Source organism: Pocillopora damicornis, chromosome 2 (genome assembly GCF_964200805.1).
Source record: "Pocillopora damicornis chromosome 2, jaPocDami1.2, whole genome shotgun sequence".
Taxonomy (NCBI): Eukaryota; Metazoa; Cnidaria; class Anthozoa; order Scleractinia; family Pocilloporidae; genus Pocillopora; species Pocillopora damicornis.
The window spans coordinates 18,776,644-18,799,769 of record NC_142671.1 but is presented as its reverse complement, the minus strand read 5'-3'; the positions used below and the strand labels follow the sequence as shown (position 1 = coordinate 18,799,769).

The 23,126-nt window shown below is 36.6% G+C and overlaps 2 protein-coding genes across 2 annotated transcripts; one reads left to right on the top strand and one right to left on the bottom strand.

Moving 5' to 3' along the window:
* Window positions 1-175: 175 nt before the first annotated feature.
* LOC113667469 (uncharacterized) lies at window positions 176-7,242 on the bottom strand. Its single transcript, XM_027183287.2, has 2 exons — window positions 7,088-7,242; window positions 176-3,198 (listed from the first exon to the last, which is right to left on the bottom strand). Exon 2 carries the CDS (start codon window positions 3,170-3,172, stop codon window positions 1,868-1,870), a length of 1,305 nt encoding a protein of 434 aa, XP_027039088.2. The 5' UTR covers window positions 3,173-3,198; window positions 7,088-7,242; the 3' UTR covers window positions 176-1,867.
* Window positions 7,224-22,868, top strand: LOC113667468 (DNA-directed RNA polymerase II subunit RPB2). The gene is made up of 23 exons (XM_089196142.1): window positions 7,224-7,430; window positions 7,546-7,772; window positions 8,130-8,242; window positions 9,036-9,579; window positions 10,142-10,338; window positions 10,826-10,945; window positions 11,582-11,645; window positions 11,869-12,275; window positions 12,589-12,700; window positions 12,900-13,054; window positions 13,990-14,188; window positions 15,548-15,716; window positions 16,324-16,420; window positions 16,929-17,023; window positions 17,901-18,022; window positions 18,170-18,250; window positions 18,367-18,414; window positions 18,623-18,712; window positions 18,861-18,968; window positions 19,809-19,922; window positions 20,221-20,381; window positions 20,970-21,165; window positions 21,639-22,868. Exons 1-23 carry the CDS (start codon window positions 7,412-7,414, stop codon window positions 21,738-21,740), a joined length of 3,540 nt encoding a protein of 1,179 aa, XP_089052268.1. The 5' UTR covers window positions 7,224-7,411; the 3' UTR covers window positions 21,741-22,868.
* Window positions 22,869-23,126: the final 258 nt, after the last annotated feature.

Sequence of the window (23,126 nt, the reverse complement as noted above, 5' to 3'; positions counted from 1 at the left end):
TAGTTCACCCAGGAACACAACACAGTTAAGGGGTTACGTATACATAACTTGTACCTCTTTTGGTTTGTGGAGTTGAAGACCCTGACTAGTATTCGAACTTCGGACAAGGGTCACATTTCAGCCCACAACCTATGTCAAACAGGTTGGGGTCACTAAAAGAAAATCAACACAATTCTTTGTTGTGATTCAACATTTATTATTAAAAAAATAATCACTTAATCAACCAGTAAGAGTGATAACAGTTTCATCTACATGGATATAGTTATGTGCTGTCAGGCCAGGGTTAAAGTTCTTTCTAAGACCCTTGCAAGGATTTGCTTTGATGCTCTCCATGACCTGTAATCAAAGTGTGAGTTTGAAAATAAAATGAGAGCAATCAAAATATCATAATTTGTTATTTGCCATGACCTTTCATATAACCCACTTTCAGAATTATAAAATTATGGCCTCCCACTCCCTTGAAAATGAAACTTACTAATTTCACAACTGGTTTATCCCAACTTGTATGAACCCTTGGTGTCACTTAAAAAGCCGGACTTTAATTTTTACATTTTTTTCCAATAAATTAATCACTAAAAGCAATTAACATGTTCTCATCTGTAATTTTCAAACTTAAAATTAATGAAGTTAATGAATTACAGATTATTTCTAATCATAGAATTCTGATATGGATAAAACTAGTCTATACTTAATCACTTTCTTATTCAAGAGTTATGACCTGTCTTCCATAATGGTATAAGTGCATGTTTTGTATTTTATATTAATTCTAATACTTATTAAAATACTACTTAGCATCTTAAAAAAATAATGCCTTGTAGCATAACTGGATAACAAAAACAACAAGTGACACTATTTGGTTAATATAGTATTTTTAAAATGCATGAGTGATAGAATACAAACCCTACAAAGTAGCTAAAATGAAAAAGGAATGAAATGTTTAACTTTGTGTCTGGGCTATAAAAGAAAATTGAAATCAAATGTTCAGTACATTGACAAGGTTTCAAGGACCTTTTCCAGTTGCAGTGACAAAAAAAAAAAAAAAAAAGAAAAAAGAAAGAGACTTGTTTCTCTGGTTGGGATATTGAATCCCCCAAACCACTGAAAAGAGTTTTTTCAAGCCTTATGACCCCCACAATAATCAAAACATTTAAATTGGAAGGTAAAAATGTGAATGTTGCATCATAATTATTCAAATTTTCCAAGGTATTGTCTTTAGTAAGTATAAATGTAGATCTTTGATAAATAATTAATACACTTCAAAAAGCTTAACACACCTGAATATAGATTTCTGCCCAAGAATAGTCTTCAAACACAATTTAAGTGAAGTTAGAATTTGTAGAGAAAACAAAATTATGAACGCCCATCATGAATTTCTCTGCCATGATCATGGAGAGATCTTTTTAACCGTGAAAACTTTACAAATTCATTTTACATAAACATTTCTCATTGAAATCCAGAAACAACCCATGTTTTTCAAATGCAAAGAAAGATGCAAACTTTTTTTCAGGCAGTCATATTGGTACTGTTGCTTCATTAAAGCCTTTGGTGTGCATTTGTACAACTGTCTCTAAGCTCTTTGAACACCCACTGAGTACCTAAATACCTTTCCCAATCAATTTTTTGACACACAATTGTATATCCTTCTTTCATGTGACAATTTTTTCTGAACATAATTTTGTTTTTGCAGACAATGTTCAGTTGGTGACCAAAAACTTTAAAAAAATTTAGATTTGAGCAAAAAGGCAAAAGTACATTTACAACATGCGTAACAAAAAATGCAAACACCATATATCAAAAAGCTGTAGCTAATTTACACATAGGCTGCCCTTAGTATGTGAGAAAACAATTAAGTGATAGCCTAACATCTTCACAATGGACTTGACAGAAGGTCTTCACTATATTCATACTTTGGGCTGTAAGCCAGAGACTTCCTGAAGTAAAGTGGCACTACTTGTCCTTTTTCCTTGTCATGTTCAAACTGACGTATTTCAGTCTTTTTCTTCAAATTAAGTTCATCAACATTAAAGGTGAATACAACCTCACTGTCTTCTTTTACATGTCTTGGAGTCCTTTGCTGTGAATTCCCTGACTTTACAAAACCATTCATCTGTTGACTGTCCCTTAGCACTTGTGGTTCATTTCTAACTGACCTGCTTGTGAGTGGTTTATTAACAACATCAGGAAAATCAACATAGTCATTTTTTGCTTTTTGAGGGGTGTTTCCTGTTAAGCTTCGGGATTGACTTCTACTCCTGTGGGAAGTAGGAGCCTCCCCCCTTGAAATTGTTCTTTCCTGATGCACAGATCTAAGGACATTTTTTCCACTAGGGGCTTCTGGAACTCTTGACACCAGCATGTGTGGCAGAGGCCTCTTGACATATCTGTTAGGCTGCCGTAGATAATCATCTTTCCTCACAACAACCATGCCCTCCTGTTTAAGGGGAGGACGAGATCTTATGACCTGACTGTGGTAATCTTTGGGTTTTAATGTAGGGTAAACAAGGTTGAGGTACAACTTTTGATCAACCTTAAGCTGCTTATGATCTGGTCGAGCACCGGCTCCATAGATTATGGGAGCTTTTATGAGTCCCATATAAACACTCTGTTTAGTTTTCATCTGCTTGTGATTGGTAGAGAGCCCATACAGATCACTCTCAACAGATTGCTGTATTTGCATGTTCTTCTTACCAGCTAATAGCTCTGGATGGTGAAACAAATACTCTCTGACATCTCTCATGGTTCGTACAGGTCTAGGCTGCAACCCATAGATGCTTGAGGTACTTGGTGAAACCAAAGCCCTTGAGAGTGGCTCTCTCACACTGTATGTGGAATATGAACCATTTCCATCTCTGGAACCATGATCTAAACTGCCAGGATGGTATATGTGTCTATTGCCAGGACGAATAGGCTCCAAGTTGCCATGGTAACTATGCCTGTCCACTTGATTTCTTGGACGATACTGTTTTGTGTAAGTCTTATCAAAAGCAAAGGACCTTGCATCTTGATGAGCCAGTGGGCTTGATGGTCTGAAGCTTTGTACACTTCTCAATTCTTCGTCATCATCATCACTTACTTCAATAGATGAATGTTTAGATGACTTCTGAGCAGGAGGCAATTCTTCATTGGTGCGATATTTCCGTGAGGAATTTGCTATACTTGCAGAAATACCCATGGTTCCTTGCCACCTCCTGTCCTGTTCTAAAATAATGCAAATATAAAAATTCAGTAAATTTTATTTAGTATACTTATGATATTTTCATCAACTATAATCCTAGTTCTCCCATTTGCTGCCAATAGAAAACAATGGGAAAAGAAAATAGCCAGAATAAATCCTCTTGCTTATACATGTACCTTGCTACTTTCCTTGCTTTTTCATTTTTCATTAAGCTGTAATGTTTCAACCCTTAGACACTTAAGAGTGACTGGTTTCTAGTTTCTCATCTAACTATCATTGCTGAATAAAACACCAAAGTCATGAGAATTAAGAAAATGATCATCATTTTAAGAAGTGCCTCATTGCTACACAAAATCCTCTCAACAGCACTCTTTGTTCAAAATGCTGTGGCCCATATGCAAAGAAACACAACCACATTTCCTCCACTTGAAAGAACTACATTAGTTGCCTGTCTAATCAAGAATTGAATTTAATTTTGACATTTAAAGCTTATCATGAAATTGGAGCAACTGGAAGTATTTGACAGACTCTTTAATTAAACATGCCCTTTGAAGAACACTCTACTATTCCAACAAGGAATTGTTAGTACTTCCTAAGTATAATCTTGAGCACTATGGAATTTAGGTCATTACTCCCTCACTCTGGAACAATTTACCAGACCAAGGAAGAACTACAGCATACCTAAGTTCTTTTAACCCTTTCACTCCCATGAGTGACCAAGACAGAATTTCTCCTTACATTATCAATACAATATCAACCAGACAAGAGATATGAATAAAGAAAAATATCAATTTGGGGATAATTAGTTGATCCAACACTAAGTTCTCTGAACTAATATTATAAGAATTGTATGATTGACAGTAAGGAGAATTACAAATTTGATCTGGGAGTTAAAGGGTTAAGAGTAGAGTCAAGACCTTTTATGTAGTTGTTCTTTTTAGATTTTTTCACCTCAGATTTGTTTCTTTTTTAACAAATATTATGATGATATAATTTTATATACTCAAGCAACTCCGTTTAACACTATTTGTAAATTAGTAGAAATGGTGCTTAATAAATAATAATTATTATTACCATTTTTTATTTTTTTCTTAAAGGGCACGGTAACGAATCCTGCAATCTGATTGGTTGTTTACCCTGTCAGCATTTTCCTATCTCTACCCATGGGCCATGCTTTCGTGAGTCGCCAAGTACATCCCAACTTTTGTTGCCATTTTCCATAAATATATCTCCTTTTTCTGGCTGTGCAGTATATTTAAGCAAACACGTCGGTCACTACCTCAAGCCGATAAGCAACTTATGAATCCTCTCTTTTCTCTCTTTCAAATCACTTTGGTTGACAGAAAAATATTGGTTTCAGAATGAATTTGTATATTAAGCAATAGTGTCATTACATTGGTTGACAAGCAGCCAAAAAATAGTCTGCAATTAATTTTAATTGTGCACAAAAAGTACATAGAAAGTTAAAATGTGAAGTATTTGGTACATTTAAACTGAACAATGGAACTTTCATTCATTTAATATCTGAATTTTCTCAAACAATTTGTTTGTAGTGAAAGAGCGAGCGAAGTTTTAATTTAAGTTCTACAAAAAATATACGCTCTTGGTGAGTCTTTCCAAGTCCGTTCAATTTGGACATTTGTACCATAAATTTCACGACAGAAACTGAAAGAATTTGATGAGAAAAGGCTGCATTAAATCCTTGTGTGTTTTGTTGGAGTGTGCCATTCAAATTTAGTTTTTGTGGAGGAAAGACTAGATTTACATGCACCATTGCAGCAAACAAATGAACAAACTCTCACAACTTCAAAATAGAATATTTGAATTTACTCACAAATACTTTCCTTGCCGTTTACTTAATGAACAGAGGTAAATCTTCCTGCATGAATGAATCGTCAATGAGAGTGAATAATACTTTCTGTTAGATCATTGACTGTTTTTGAAGAAAACATTGTCTAGATAGTCCTTGCCAAACTAGTTCTGTTGTTTTTCAAATGTTCTTGCGCTTTTTTTTCTTACACACTCCCTAATTGAAAGGTGTCAGATTGTGACAGATACTTGTAAAAATAATGTTTCAAAGTTTGTTTGGAAGCCTTTTAAATCACTTTTATCGTAATGGAAATGAAAATGTTTCAGTGAGGCATCTCTCCTTAATTTGCATCACCTCTATTTTAACTACCATTTACTCGCTCAAAAATTGTTCAGTTTATAGAAGATCTTGCCATATTTACAGCCCTAAATCATTTGGGTTCTTTTGGACAGAATTTTGTCAAGTTTAAAAAAAAAAAAATGTTATTTACCAACTAAGGGTTGGTCTGTATGGTGAAAAACTGTGACCTCGGTCTTGAAATGCTGCCCTTGGCCTATGGCCTCAGGCAGTATTTTCAAGACCTCGGTCACAGTTTTTCAGCATATGGACCTGCCAGCCGGCAAATAACATATATTTTATATATGAAATGTACAGGGAACAGTATAGAGAAAAAGAATACTGATTTTAGTGTAAAAAATGGTTAATCACTTAGCATTTACTGAGTGAAGTTTAAGTAAGATACTCATCGTTATTTTCTTTCCCAAAAAAATTGTGACTGAAAGTTAATTCTGCCAACCATGTTATGAGGTCTACCAATTGTGACATAGAAAACAGTTTAATGTGGACCAGATACTTTTATTAATAAAATCACGCAATTATCAAACTTGATCATTGCTTAAAATAGACATCTTGATGTGTTTGAGAAAATAATTTGCCAACACAAAAGATTCCCGCAAGCTACCAACAGTAAACATGTTTACATTATTAAAGTGGCATGTGCGTGAATTATTGCATAATTAGCTAAAAATCAAACTACAGCGCATAGTAGCCCTTCAAAATGAAATCCCTGAAAACAAGATGAAGAATTCTTCAATGTTCTAAAAGCAAAAGAGCCATAATTGCAAGGCTATTTTTTACTATTTCGTTATAAATCCTTCCAATGGTAAAATCTTCCGAACACGTTTTCGATATCTCTGCATCTGTAACTGCTTTTCTGCCACGAAATGACTATCCTTAATGTGAATTTAATGATTTTAAATAACATCACCTTAATCTATTCTGAATGTATACAACAGATAACAAACTACAACTGCCAAACTTTGCAAGAATTCATCTTGAAAAGCGTTCGTGAATTTTCCAATTGCAATATGTCTACTTTGTTTACGCTCACTTCATATTTGTTATTTGTCATCTGAGCACAACGAATCTTTCCCTCCTGCGTAGGATTTGTATCGTTCACATTTTCACTTCACACATAACCTGATCCCTATCTCTATCAAATCATCCGATAATAAACTGTACTGGCGTCTTCTGTGAGAATGGAATGTTAATTGTTCCAAGCAATTCTGAAAATTTCTAATTAAAGATCATTAAACCGAGCCAAATCTATAAGGTTATATTGAACGCAAGCTTAGTCCTTGAAAACGACTAAACGGTTTTCCAGTCAGTTCAAGCAAGGAAGGGGAATAAAAAGGGAAAACAAATCAAACCGTAAAATTTAATTTATAGAAGATTAGACACAATTTGGGGAAAGTTAGGAAAGATAGAATTCTAATGAAAACCACACTCGAAGCTTCGATCTTACCGTTATCACTACAGTTCGAGAACTATGTACGTAAACGTGCCGAATTTCATAACGATTCCTTAGCGGGTTATCCGGCAACTCATGATTTAGTCGCTATAAATTAATAATGACTCAGATAGCGGTGAATTATTTCGACTTTGTGAATTTACGCTTCTTGATCGAAAGCAGGGTTTCATGTCATACAGCTGGTTACCATCGAAACCCAAGGTTCATTAAGGTACAGACTTCATCCAAAGTAATTTTGGTTTACCGCAGATAAACCAAATAAACACGCGAAAAGTATAAAGACCTGTGTTACCTCTGAAGAAGATGTTATGGTTTCATAGTAGACTTTTCATGAAGTACTCAAGATTGTCCCAAAAGATCAAACTCGCCTTTTGTTGTTGTGACTTTCGGCGTCTCTTCTACGCTTGAGATCATTTTCATCCTCCCATAGTGCATTGCGTTTCCTTTGAAAAGCGGGGCCTCACTTGGACGACTTTGCAGTTCGTCTGTCATGGCGGACTCGAAATATCCGGCAGTCGTGTACAGAAAATCCATCTGAATCATTAACATTTCGCGTCCATCCTCAAAAGGAAAGGTGTAGTATAAGTCATAATTAACTGAAGATTACGTAGAAGTCATGTATGACCCAGAAGATGGTAAGAAACTATTTTTAATTTGTGGTTAACTTTGTCACTCTTTAATTTCAAACCAAAACAAACTGGCGTTCACAAAACGTGCCGGTCATTCGTTATTATTGCTGATTCTTCGTAGAAGTTGGCTATGGAGAGGAGGAGGGAGAAGAAATTACTCGAGATTTATGGCAGGAAGCTTGCTGGATTGTCATTAGCTCGTATTTTGACGAAAAAGGCCTTGTTCGACAGCAGTTGGATTCCTTTGACGAGTTTATCCAGATGTCTGTGCAAAGAATTGTCGAAGACTCTCCTGAAATTGATCTACAAGCGGAGTCGCTTCACATGACTGCAGATACTGAAACTCCAGTAAGTTAAAAATTTTTAACTGAGTTTGTTAAAGAGGCTATGTCATGCTGTGAGTTTGCACACTGAGCACATCCAGTTTGACACTTACGGGTGTCAATAGGCTGTCTCTCTTGTTGATCTAAATCCAATCAGTCTAAGGTAAAAGAATTTGCAGCAGCTCCTAGCGAATGATGCAAGGAATATATCAAACAAGGATGCTGCAAGTGGCTTCTAAGATTCTTACAGCTGGCTAACCCAGCCTTGAATTAATAAAGATTCTTTCTCTCTGGAGAAGACTTAAGGTTTTAGCCTAGATTCACTTTAGTAAATGAACATCAAAATTTCCCTTCTATTTAAAGATAATGTTTTTCTTTATAGCCAAGATTCTTACTGAAGTTTGAACAAATTTATCTGTCAAAACCAACTCACTGGGAAAAAGATGGTGCTCCAAGTCCTATGATGCCAAATGAAGCAAGGCTACGCAATCTAACGTAAGTATTGTAGAGTTGTACTTGTAAGAAACCTTTCTATTCAAGAATGAGTTTGATACCAGTGAAGTATTTGAATTAAGTTTGTTACAAAATACCAACAAAATGTACACTATGGAGCTTCACTGTACTTTTTGTAGGTTTGCACACCAATTTTCTTTCTGTGATGAAGTTGGTTCCTTTCCAAATTGGTACCTTGTTCACCACCTAGCCAATTTGAGAAAGACTTGTCTAAAAATGTTTAGAGTAGAACTGTATTGTATTTTTTCAGCCAAAATAATATAGATTCATGGGTCCACCATTGTACTACATGTACTGGTAAACTGGAACCCTTATTAGTACTTGTCTTCTAATCTAAAATCTTTGTTTATGTGTGGGCTATTTGTGATACAAAATCATTTGTGTTGGAAAAGGCCTTTAAATTTTTTTGTATACGCTGCATAAATTTATTTATTTTATACATGAAAATGTTCAGTGAAAAAGTGATAAGTCATAGAAAAAGACCCATGAACAGTTTGATGCAGCTAAATGATGAGCAATAATTTATTGTGCTGTTGTGACCTACATCCGTGGGTCTTGAAGGTTGGCTGATAAAAAAAATCAACTTGTAGTTAAATGATGGAAAACTGAACCCCATTATTAAAGGACAGGCTGACTGGAACAAGTTTAAATCTGATGCTGTGGGAGTTTAATTGAGAAAATATAGTTCATACCCCAAAAGAGAATTGAAAACTTAGACATGAAATTGTTTTGAAAAAGTATGGCAACTTTCATTATTGATGTTGATTGTTTGCAGTTATTCAGCCCCTCTTTATGTTGACATCACAAAAACAATGATTAGAGAAGATGACGAACCTCAAGTCACCCAACATAGTAAAATGTTCATTGGAAAAATACCAATCATGTTGCGATCCACTTACTGCCTCTTGAGTGGTTTGACAGATCGTGACTTGACAGAACTTAATGAGTGTCCTCTTGACCCTGGAGGCTACTTCATTATTAATGGATCTGAAAAAGTGTTGATTGCCCAAGAGAAAATGGCTACAAATACAGTATATGTATTCTCCAAGAAGGATTCAAAATATTCATTTACTGCGGAGATTAGATCATGCTTGGAGCATTCTTCAAGACCAACAAGCACCATGTGGGTGTCCATGTTAGCCAAGGGAAGTCAAGGAGGTCGCAAAAGTGCTATTGGCCAGAGGATTGTTGGTTCTTTGCCATATATCAGACAAGAAATCCCCATTATGATTGTATTCAGAGCTCTGGGTTTTGTTGCTGATCGGGATATTCTAGAGCATATCATTTATGACTTTGATGATCCTGAAATGATGGAAATGGTGAGAATTGAGTCAAAGATTAATTTTATTGGCAGTTTGAAATGTTGATATCCAAATTTAAATATATACCTTGGAAATATATGTGAAACTTATAAGATGTATCAAAATCCTCTTTGTAATCTTATAACTTTAATACACATGCCACCTGCCTGTAAATGTATGTTCTGATATATCCAAAGCTAAACAATTGTCCAAGATAGAAGTCTGCATTAACAAGGAGTACATGTTTATGTAGAGGGTTACCTTGAGCCGCTGCCAGGCCATTTGAAGATGATTCATACAGGAAATGTATGTTGTTTTTCTTGCTGAAAAAATGTTATTGATGACAAGGATCTCTCTCATGTTTCAGTACACTACAGGACCTACTGTGCCTCTTTGATGTTAAAATAAAGAAAATAGGTGTTGTTGCACAGAAAATGTATATACTGTATATATCCAGACATTCTAGTGGTTAGTGTAGCATGTGTGGTTTTGGAAACCAGTTTCATGTTAGCAAAATCAAACTGGTATGAAAAAGTTCAAACCAAGAAAAAATTGAAAAAATTCTCATCTGAATCTCTAGGTAAAACCATCTTTAGATGAGGCATTTGTAATTCAAGAACAGAATGTGGCTTTGAACTTTATTGGTTCTCGTGGTGCCAGACCTGGTGTTACAAAGGAGAGGCGTATCAAATATGCCAAGGAAATCCTTCAGAAGGAAATGCTCCCTCATGTTGGTGTTAGTGATTTTTGTGAAACCAAGAAAGCTTACTTCCTGGGGTAAGCCAATTTTTTTCTTTAGCTAACTTAATTCATTTTGTTTCAAGGTTTGCTTACATTTCCTGTTTAATCTGTAGAGAAAAAAATCAAGTCAAAAATCAAATTTGGAATAAAGAATTTTCAAAATTTACTTAACTAAAATTCAAGCTGTAACAGAAGAAAGCACATAACCTTTATCTGATTCAAAGCTTTTTGAGAGAAAAAGATTTGGATAACTTTGTTGGAAGAACTAACCTTTTTCATGTGAAAGTGAGTTGCTGATTTTTGTGTGTTGACTCACTTTATTTGAATGACGATATACCACTTATTTTACATTTTGTAGAGCAAGCACTGTTTGTGTGATATTTGCTCATAAAAGAATGGACTACTTGTAAGTCTTTTACACAAGTGGCATTAACACAAAAGGTGATCACCATTGTGGACATCTCATAAATTCCAAAAAGGGAATGGTCTGATGATGACAGTGATAGGATTGTTTTCCTTACAGATACATGGTTCATAGGCTACTGTTGGCAGCACTTGGTCGTAGGGAACTGGATGATCGGGATCATTACGGGAATAAACGGCTTGACCTTGCAGGGCCACTGCTTGCTTTTCTCTTCAGAGGGTAAGATTATTGTATAAGCATGTAAATTGGAAATGTGTTTAGATTTAGCTTTGATTATTGAATGTTCTTGTGGGTCATGAAATACCAGGATAGACTTGGAATTTGCATGCGAGTCTTTGAAAGTCATGAGACATAGCTTGAATATGATATTTTTAGTACAACAAAGTAAAACCCTTCCACTACTAGATAATTTTCATGTTATTTTGGAATCAAATTCTAAACTTTTGGACCAGTTAAAAAATGAAAGGTTTCTTAAAGTCATTTGGAAGTATGTAATTGTAAAGAGCAACAAACCCTAAAAATTCATGTTTATGTTTGAGTTTAATTTTTCATTCCCACATTCTGTAATGCACACAGTGTAGCTGTTACAATTTTGGTTTCTTTTCATTCTTTTCAATTTTCATTTATTATTCAGTTTGTAAGTTGTAAGCCATAATTATAGGTATTGGTCTTAGCACTAGTCTTGCAGTTCACACTCATGGCTTGTGATCAAGAACAGATAACTGTATTTGGGAAAGGGCAAAAAGGTTTTACAAGCATGAGTTTTCTTCAGTCATAATTCATGTTCAGTCATAACACATTTAGGTCCTCACTGTAAAATATTAAAAAAATGTCTCTTTCTCATTTTATTTTTAGACTCTTCAGAAATCTCATGAAAGAAGTCAGAATGTATGCCCAGAAGTTTATTGATAGAGGAAAGGTAATCATGTAATGCAAATAAATCCATTGCTAGAGGATTATGCTTTTGCCTTAAACCAATGAAATGTCATCACTTATCCAGTCTAACAAGTGCTTGCCAGAAAGTATTGGAAGATTTGGAACTACATTTATCTATCTCTATGACCTACTCCTTTTTCCACCAGCCACCTTTGTGGTGTTAATGAAAAGCTTTGCAGTTGTGCTAATGGCACTTCATTTTGCAGGACTTCAACATTGAACTAGCTCTGAAACCTAAAGTGATCACAGATGGTCTGAGATACTCTCTGGCCACTGGAAACTGGGGTGACCAGAAGAAAGCTCATCAGTCCCGTGCAGGGGTGTCTCAGGTACTCAGTAGACTGACCTTTGCCTCCACATTATCCCACTTGCGTCGTCTAAACTCACCCATTGGTCGAGAAGGCAAGCTTGCACGTCCACGGCAGCTCCATAACACCCACTGGGGGATGATTTGCCCAGCAGAAACCCCTGAAGGTCATGCTGTTGGACTGGTGAAGAACTTGGCTTTGATGGCTTATATTTCTGTTGGTTCCCAACCAAGTCCTATCTTGGAGTTCTTGGAGGAATGGACCATGGAGAATTTGGAAGAAATAACCCCATCTGCTATTAGCAAGTGAGAATTGCAGATATTTCTGAAAATATACAGTGTATCTGATATTGAATTCTGCAGGGTAACTTTCAGTCTAGGCAAAGTAGCCCCCTGCATTTGAGTCCATATATCTTCTAACCAAACTCTAGGGAGTTTGGTTCTTTCACTTCTCTTCCAAAAGTCCATGTATATTGTAACCAAACTCCATGTAGTTAGGTTTTTCTCTTCTCTTAAGCAATAAAAGGGAAGATTGTCTTAGGATTTAGAGTTGCTTTAGATGCTAAGGAAATAGGTGGAGCTGGAAACTTTAATTTTTGTTAAAACTTCTTCCTCATAGTGCAACCAAGATTTTTGTGAATGGATGTTGGGTTGGAATTCATCGAGATCCAGATCAGCTCATGAGCACATTAAGGAAGTTGAGGAGGCAGATGGACATCATTGTGTCTGAGGTAATGCCTGATGATGGGCTGTTGATGGCAAAAATGTATTTATGAATAATTATAAATGTTAGTCTTCCAAACTGACAGAGAAAAAAAGGTAAATGTGAAAAATTTACAAAACATTTTACCACCAAGGAAGATTCAGTTCTGTCAGAAGAAGGCAGCATTGCATGCAGGAATGTCACTGTGACTGCTGCTCAATTTTCAGGTGTCAATGGTGAGAGACTTCAGAGAACGAGAAATTAGAATTTACACAGATGCTGGTAGGATTTGTCGTCCGTTGTTGATTGTTGAAAACCAAAAATTGTTGCTGAAGAAACACCACATCGATCAGTTAAAGGAGAGAGAGTACAATGAGTACAGGTGAGGTATTGTTAAATGATATCAATTAACTTAAACAAAATCTTTATAACATTCACTTTTTACCTCTATTGCCATCCTAAAGTAATTTTTTTTCACCATGTATTGGAGAGACAAACTTATATCCTTATTCACACCAAAGCTTAAACATGTTTTATAGCAGTTTTGTTAAACACAGATAACCCTTAAACTCCCAAGATCTGATTGTTAATTCTCCCCTCCATCTGACATACAATTCTTTGTAAATATAAGTCATGAGAATTTGGTGTTAAATCAAGATTAAAACTTCTTCCTGATAAGTTTGAGTATTCTCATAACCTGGTGGCTGGATAATGTATGGATTTTATAGGGAGAAGTTACAGGTTAATTGCTTCTGGGAGTTTAAGGGTTAACAATATTTTTCTTCATAGAAGCTCTTTTAGCTAATGTTTGTTGACTTCAAATGTAGCACATTGAAAATACAAGTTTGTTATTACTTGAATCCTTTGGAAATCTTCACTTTTTCAGTTCTTTGTCTCTGATTTTCATTCACTTAAACCTTTGTTTAACTAAACATATTTTGCTGGTGTGAATGGGATACAAGCCAGGTTTTTAAGAACATGCAGTCGTCATGAAACTGCACTGAGAATAGTAGAATAGTAAAGTCTGGAGTGCTGTCTGTCTAGCTTGGAACAAGTACACTGAAACTGATTATCAAATTGGCCACACAGATGTTGATTTGTTTGCATGTCACTAGTATATGGTAATTACTTCAAAGTAGACAATCAAAATTATAAACTACTGAAAAAGAGAACCACAACATGTACATTGATACTTACATGTGACACGAGGAGAAGGGGGATGGGTGGCTTGTGACAACTATACATACACAATTTAGTTCCTTTTTGGGGCATCATTTTTTTGTGTAAAAAGAAAATAGATTTCATGACTTTTTGCAGCTGGCAAGACTTGGTGGCAGGTGGAATTGTAGAGTATATTGATGTAAATGAAGAAGAGACAGTGATGGTAGCCATGACTCCTGATGAATTGGTAGAGAAAGGCCAGGCTTACTGTTCAACATACACTCACTGTGAAATTCATCCTGCCATGATCCTGGGAGTGTGTGCCTCTATTATTCCATTTCCAGATCACAATCAGGTATTTTTAATTCCTAATATTGTATGTATACAACCATATGCATGTATTTTCACTGTACCTCTAGTGTGGTTGTATAGTTTCCTTTTAATCCAATACTTCAGAACTTCAAACTCAAAGAAAAAAAAGTAGTTTACTCAAGGCCACATAAAAAAAAATTACCACATAATAAAAAATACTGGTATGTATAACATAAAATATTGAATAGTTACTTGTTTTGAAAACTTTTTCTGCAAAATTTAAGAGATCCTTTTAAGAAACTGTCTACCCAACTTACCAGTAGCATTTGTTGCCACCTTGTGGTTTTATGAAAGTAAGATGCCATTGGTATCAGCAAAAAATGTCATCCTACGTGTAGTTTTAGGCAAGTTTTTTGTATATACAGAATGGAAAATGGCAACTTGATGTAAAGAAAAGAAAAAGGATGGCCTTTAAACCATTGCGCCCAAACATCAATATCCATATTCTCTGTACTCTTCTCTTTACATTTCCTATGGTATGGATGAAGAGGATTTGTTTAATTATCGAGGGTGACAATTTATGGAGAACCTATCACCTAGGCACCCTTGGGGTTTTAAATGGTTAATTAAGGTGATTCCTCAGGAAAAAAGTTATCAAACAATTTTTTTCAAACTTTCCTTAAATGTTGCCAACCAATTTCTGTTTCAAAAATTACAATAAAAAAGAAAGTCACCATGCTTGTTTTAGAAATATGATGGGCTGATCTTAACCCATTTATGCCTCTACTGGCACCAGTTACATGTGTCATTTCATTGGTCATGGTGCAATTTGAGGTTGTTGGAAGCAATAGTTTTTAAAGTACATGTAACAATTGAAAAAAGTTTGAGAGGTAGGAAGTCACAAGCATTTAGAAAAAAATGGATATTATATACATGTAATTTGTGGAAAAATCACTCAAAATGTTCCTCAAGTCATTCATTCATGGTCATGATTTGTATCCTTGAGTAACAGGCTTCATGCAGGCCTTTAGCTATAACTTTTTTTCCCTTTCATAATTTTTTTTAATTTCTCCAATTTAAACAAGATAATTTGCACACCAAAATTTGCCCTAATAAATAAAGGTCACCTTGCTTGTTCAAGAGCTGAAGACCTTCATTCTTCTTTGCCTAGTCCATTGATCGAAAATCAATACAGTGTTCTTGGAATGCACATAGCTTATTGCCTGATTACATTGTTTCTGCGTGCTGTACTGGAAACGCAATACAATACTGAGGAATCACCTGAAACATCATATCTTAAGTGGCTATCCATTCTTGTCTTCCAAGTAATAGGGTAAACTTTAGTCTTGTGAGTCTTTACTCCCTGCATCCTCTTAAACATAACTTTTGTACTTGTTGACAGTCTCCTCGTAATACCTATCAGTCTGCTATGGGTAAACAAGCCATGGGTGTGTACATCACTAACTTCCATGTGCGTATGGACACATTGGCTCATGTGTTGTACTACCCTCAGAAACCTTTGGTCACCACTCGTTCTATGGAATATCTCAGATTCAGAGAACTGCCCGCAGGTAAATGAAATTAATTTGCATGTAAGCACAGTTTGGGGACTACAAATTTGGCTTTCAAGCTGACTTGTACAAAATTTTCTATTTGCTGAAAGTGAAGTTTGGAAGAAAGGCATGAAAACTTGTGCTTGCAGTGTAAGATTTAAACCTTAGAGTACCAGTTATTCATGAACATGTAACATCTTGGCAACCCTTTAACTCCCAGGAGTGACCAATTAAGCAATGTTGGCCTGCAATTAATTAAGTTGTCAAGCAGAAAGGTGACAAGAAGAAAGTAAAGTGTCATTATTTGGGACTTTGTTGTAGTAATATAATGAAATCTCAGAGATGAGGTTTGTAAGAAATGTTTGGCAAGCAGAAAGGGGAATTGACAATGAGTTTTTTGGGAGGGGAGAGCTGTTACTAGTCTAGAGTCATCTGGCTTGATTGTCAGTGTTCAAGACTGTAAGTCAGTTCTAAGTTAAATGATGTTTAAAGGCTTCCTCCCTTAACAAATTAATGTGGACTTGACTGGTCTGCTCATCCAATTGTTCATCAACAAAGCTCCATAATTCTCTCATCTTATTTTCAAACTTTGCTGTCTCTTTTCTTTTCTTTTCTTTTCTTTAAGGAATCAATGCTATAGCAGCAATTGCATCATACACAGGATACAATCAAGAAGATTCAGTCATCATGAACGCTTCAGCTATTGATAGAGGGCTTTACAGGTGAAGAACAAAACAACTCTCTTGTTTAATTTCTACAACCAAGTGCAATTTTTTTTTGTGGCTGACAAATTTTGTAATGGCACATTTAGGTGAAACATTATCTTCAAGCTAAAACATCCCTCATTTACTGCTCAATTTCTCATTGGACAAAGTTTAGGTTAACCCTTTAAATTCCTTTAGTGACCAAGACAAAATTTCTCCTTACAATATCAATACTTCATCAAGCAGAAAAGTGAATAAGAATAAAGAAAAATATCAACTAGGGAATTATTAATTGATCCAGTACCCAATTGTTGGAACTAACAAAATGAGAATCACAAGGAAAGCAATAAAGAACTTTGTTAGTTAGATCTTGGGAGTAACAGGGTTAAAACGTATATACTATTTGTAAAGTGACTTAAGTCAGTTAAAACTCACAGAAATGTTATGATGTTTCCCATTGGTGTTCATGAAACATTTTGGTCTAAGTCAAGTGGTTATTAAACAGTGATGGTTTGAACTTTGCCAGGTCTGTGTTTTACCGCTCATACCGAGATCAAGAATCCAAGAGAGGAATGGACCAAGAGGAAACGTTTGAAAAACCAACTAGAGAGACATGTCAAGGTAAGTTGCTTTTTCATAATTACTATGATAATTATAACCATTCAGGTTTTCATGAGTCGTTTGTTGGCCTTAGCTTCAGAAGTGCAGATGCTAATCACTGGGATCCTCTTTTTTTGTTAGTTAGTGAATTAATTAGCCCTCAGCTCCCCTCGGAGCATGGGCCATCAACAATGTCCCTTCTACACCTCATCCTAACCTGAGCTAACCCTAACCTGGGCTTTTTTTTTTTTTGGCTTCCTCTTTTCCGTTTGTCCTGGGCATTCCATTTTTTTTGTCATAAAGTGCTACAAATGATTGTCATTTCTGGGCAAAAAAAAAAAAAAATTACAAATCCCTTCTTTGATCTTTAGATTGAGATGTTAAGATACTCAATTTACTATTTATTTTTGCATGGGTTACAAACGCCTCCAAAACCTAACCTAGTTTGAGTGTGGTTATTCCCTTTTTCTTTACTGGCAACAATAGCAGCTATTTATTCTACCATGAATAATGTGATAACATTTAAGGTATACAATTCAGAAAATTGTCATTAGAGATGTAAGATAATTATGAAGAGCATTACTGTTCACGTGCTACGGACAGGCAGACAAATCTCGGTTTCATCAACTGAGTTGATAATGCAAAATAGCCACTGTGGAGAGTTTCTTAAGCTGGCGATTCGAGAGTTAGCCGTTCGACAGAGCTCTTTGTTGCCCCTTCGCTCTGACGAAGGGTAAACAGTTTAAATTTCAACTTTAGAAAATCTCCTCAGAGGCAAGTTTACATTATCAACTCAGTTGATAAAACCAAAGTATCCTGTAATACACCGACACAGCGCCACAGTTTCTTTAGAAAATTACCCCCGTTAAACAAACAGGCATACGGTTTTCCTTTTCAGGTATGAGGAATGCAACTTATGATAAACTTGACGACGATGGCCTCATAGCGCCTGGTACTAGAGTTAGTGGTGATGATGTCATTGTAGGAAAGACCATCACTCTGCCAGAAAATGATGATGAGGTACATAGATTTTACCGGATGTTAGATATTTGAAACAAATTTGGCGGCCCGTGGCTTGTTCTTAGTGCAACTGGGTACTATAATATTACAATAGACAGTGTCACTGGCTTCTTTCTTCAAAGGCTAAGATTCAATGTTTTTCTACAGCTGGAAGGAACAACTCGGAGGTTTAGCAAGAAAGACTCTAGCACATTCTTGCGTCCAAGTGAGACAGGGATTGTGGATCAGGTTAGTTTTTTTCCTTTTTTAATTTTCTTGGTTGCGGATCAGGAATAGTCTCTTGTGCTTGTGTTTCTTGGTGCAGGTGTTGCTAATGATGTTTTTCTGGCTTTCATTACTTCAAGGTAATGGTCACCATTAACCAGGAAGGTTACAAGTTTACTAAGATTAAGGTATGATTGGAATTGATTAAATTAACAACTACACATATAAACTTGAATGGTTTTGGTTTACTTAGTAACGGTAACACTAGCAATCTGTTCTTGAGGGGGGAAAAATCTTGCTTAGCTGCATGATTGACATTTAAACTGTGTTTGCGCAGTAAAGTAACTTACCAGCAAAGTTCTTCAAAGTAACAGACAGATTGTTTTACATTGTCAGGTTCGCTCTGTTCGTGTTCCCCAAATCGGAGACAAGTTTGCCAGTCGGCATGGTCAGAAGGGAACTTGTGGAATAACGTATCGTCAAGAGGTAAGCAAATTCGTGTTTGCGGAGATTGTGTACCTTGCCTTTATTTGTAGCTTTTTCAAATCAGTATGAGATATGGAAAGGACTATTACTAAGATTTAATTGTTGATGCTAATGATCTGTGTTTTTTTGTTTGTTTTTTTTTTATCAGGACATGCCATTTACGTGTGAAGGGATCACTCCTGATGTGATAATCAACCCTCATGCCATTCCCAGCCGTATGACAATCGGTCACTTGATCGAGTGTCTACAAGGAAAGGTAACAGACCATAATGTTCTCTCTCTCTCGATTTCTCTCATTTGTTATGAGTGAACTGGAAAAGACGACAGAACTTGAAGGGTTGGTGTAAATTGTGACTTCTCACCCGGTGTTTTTTCTATTTAATACACCCTACAGTCTTCCATCAAGTTTCTATTCTAGGCCAGACCTATGCACCTACCATTTACCCGTAGTTCGAACATGCATCTCTTTAGTCCTACTTGTTTTCTCTTAGAAAGACTTTGCATACTCTGATAATCATGTCGACGTCCTTGTACAGGGCGTGAAATTAGCTTTTTTTTCTGATAGCCACTTGGCTCCTAAATTCTTCAAAGTGGTAGCCAATTCAAAAAAAGTTGGTCGCCATTTTCAAAGACAAACAAAATCTTTCTTTGCGCTGTCAGCGTTCTAGATAGACCCTCCAAATTTAAGTTAGGGAAAAGATCTTTAACGTGCTACAAAGTGGACACTAGGATGTATGATATACAACGTTCAGGCTCATCTAAATCCAAGATGGCGTCTAGTTATCGATCGAGATGCATGTGCTACGTTTTGGAAACAAACTTAACGAGGAAGTTTGCCGCGGATTTATCTTTGCAAATTTATTTAATTCACTATATCTCTTAGTAAGGTTATGATGAAACGTTGTAGTCGCCAATTTGGCGACTAACTTTCAGGATTTGGTCGCCAAAGTGAAAAATTTAGTCGCATTGGCGCCTGTATTAGGCGCAATTTCACGCCCTGATTGTATCCCGAACAGTAGCCTTGGTAATTTGATATATACATGTTTGTAGTTTTGGATTCATCGCTTGATTAACGCTGTCTAATGACGATTGACAGGTGTCAGCTAACAAAGGAGAGATAGGTGATGCCACACCCTTCAATGACGCTGTGAACGTCCAGAAAGTTTCTCAACTGCTCAACGACTATGGATACCATCTGAGAGGCAATGAGGTACGGGTAACAAAACGATGAGCTTAAAACCACAACGGTTTGATTTTTCTCCTTCCGAGCGCTTTTTGACGATTTTCCAAGTCCGAAGTATTCATAAAAACAGCTGCTCTGAATTCAAAGTGATAACAAGGAAACTCCCTAAAGTGCATTTCTTTTGGTAATGCTGCAGGGAGTTTGTACTCAAGCTCTTGGCGTATGTTTGTATTTTTCCGCAGTTAGGAATAGTGAATGACTACCTTTTCTTGAGAAGTGACTCAAAGAACGGTACAACGCAATTATCTTGTTTTGCTGGTTATAGGTCTTATACAATGGCTTTACTGGGCGAAAGTTGAACGCGCAAGTATTCTTGGGTCCAACGTACTATCAGCGCTTGAAGCACATGGTGGACGATAAGATCCACTCTCGGGCCAGAGGTCCAGTCCAGATTCTTACTCGACAGCCTATGGAGGGACGATCACGGTGAGTGTCAAATTACAACCTCAGGGGGTGGGTAGAGAACATTTTGTGTCTACCATGTTTATGGTGTTAACATTCATTTACAAACAGTTTTGATGTTGTTATACTTATTTACAAACGGTAAATATTAGCTAGAACCCAATCTAAGTTTTCAATCTTTGGTTGTATCAAGGTGAAGAGAAGGCGATAATCTCTCTCCAAAATCGTTTTTTTGGACGTCGAAACAACCTTTCGCCAGGTTTTTCTAGCAAGTTGCAATTTTTGCCCCGTGGCGATCCCAGAAATCTTTGCGCAAACACAAGAATCCCATTACTGGCAACTCATTTATGGGTAAATTACCCGTAGAATCATGCTGAGCTTGCAGATGTTCCATGGAGATGGGCAGGGAAGGCAGCAAGTGTCCCAACAAATTGTGTATAGGAGTATTGGTCTCACGTTTCTTTCCACTTTCATTCTCTGCTATCTCTTGAGCAATTCCCAGTTCCTTAAAAAACTGTTAGTTCGTTCAATACCCCTTTTTCCCCAACGGAAAACCGAGTATTCCATTATCCAGTTGTAATAATTATTAGTTTCATATTGCTTGCTTTTCAGTGACGGTGGTCTCCGTTTCGGTGAGATGGAACGTGACTGTATGATTGCACACGGCGCTGCACAGTTCCTGAATGAACGACTGTTTGAAGTGTCTGATCCATATAGCTGTCACGTGTGTAACTTGTGTGGATTGATCGCCATAGCGAACTTGCGCAATAACACCTTTGAATGTAGAGGTTGTAAGAACAAGACGCAGGTAATTGAACTAATCTTGTGAGTGTGTAATGTAAAGCCCTGCTCACACGGAACTTAATCCAGCTCTGTACAACTTCAGGTTATCTGAAAGTTGCTGGTATCTTTTTTCAACCCTTCACCAATGTCCCCTAACTTTTCCTGTTTTTGAGCGATTGAACGACAGCCCGGCTACAGAAAATTGCTGAAAAAAATTGTTCGCCTTATAAGTTAGAAATGGCCTCTCTGTGTTATGGTCTTTCCGGTGGCAAGAAGCCAACTCATTGTTTTTTTAAGTATATATCTTACTGGGCATTGTATTTTACGTTTGGTGGTAATATACTGATTTATTGTTGGTTAAGAGTCACTCTAAAATTATCATAAAGGATTCTGGGATAGTACATTTGGCGTAAACCATTTTGACCTTGAAACTTGAATAGTACCTTATGGATAGAACATTTATTGAGGCTAAAGATCCAAACTTGTTTTCCGTTTCAGGTGTCCCGTATTCGTATGCCCTACGCGGCAAAACTTCTTTTCCAAGAGCTTATGTCCATGAGCATTGCTCCCAGAATGATGGTGTGTGATCCAGTTAAATGAGCTACGCTCATCCTGGCTCCTCACACTGTGATTTGTGCATCAAGTTGTCATTCTGTTGATGTTTAACGTAAGCTTCCTTAAATCAGTCAGTCTGAACATGATTTATGCAACTTAGTTGCCGGGAATGAGAAGTTCGGTAGAGCTAACCACTTTGGCAAGCTTGTAATGTAGCTTACTAACTGGAGCGTTACGGTATACTTGACCTCCAATGTAAACTAAAATCCTGCATTCCCTGTGGGTTGGTAAACCTTGAGTAACATGTGCACCCCGCCCCCCCTTATGGAACGTTTCTTGGTTTGTCCCAAGGGAGGAGAAGGATCCTCAGGGTGAATGTGACCCCCCGCTCGGTAAAAAATAGTAATAATTTAAAACAACTTGAATTCTGACGAGTATTTAGTAAGACACGAATTGGCATTTAGGTCCTTCATGTTATGTAAGGTCCCCCTGACATACCCAGAACAGTGGCTTCCTTTCTGCGCAAGCTTCCACCTGATAAACACTCTATACATGCGATTGAAATTCTGCTAACACCCTTTGAGCTTTACGAGAAACCTCTCACAGCTGTCCGGTTTCAGTGTGGGAACGTTTAAAAATAATCGCGCAACCCCGAACTCCTTGTATGTGACTAGCAACTCTTCCTTACAAACCAAGATTATTTAGGGCAATATCCCTTTCCGATGATAGTTCTATTGAGTCTCTTCACTGTTTCCTCTAGCAACCCACTGATATCGTAAAGAGGTAAAGAGAAGGTACATGTTTATCACTTTCGTAACACTCGTTACTCTGATACTAGTAGAAAAAGTTAATTAAAGAGCAACCTCTTACACTGATTGAGGAGCGGTTTTCTTAACTCGCTCTTTCCTTTTTTATGTAAATGACTGAAACAAATCCTGGCTCGTCTCTTTCAAACTGTTATGATCGCATGTAAGAGTTGAAACAACTGTCTATGCCTTTACGTTAGTGTCTATTTCAAACCATTCGACCAGAATAAATTTGCTTTTGTATGATTTCGTCTGAATTCCATCCTTAGGGGATCTTACGGGACTCGCGGCCATGTTAAGTAGTATATCTCTGTATAGAATAGTGAACTTGTTTTTTTTGTATAGAAAATTAAAGATGTTTTTTAAACGAGTAACGTCGCACATGTTCACAGTACATGCTTTCCAACCTGTAACGGTTACAATACGCCCTTTTGACCTCGGCCATACTCGTTGGGAGCTTTCTTTACGAATACAAATACAACTAATCACTGATACCATCACACAGTCTTAAACAGTAGTCTTAACTTTTTCCCACTCCAGGATATTTAATTTTATGACACTATTGTAAGGAGGTGGGTACGTGTGTTTGAGAGGGGGAGTAGGATTTGGCCCTCAGGTGTTGTTG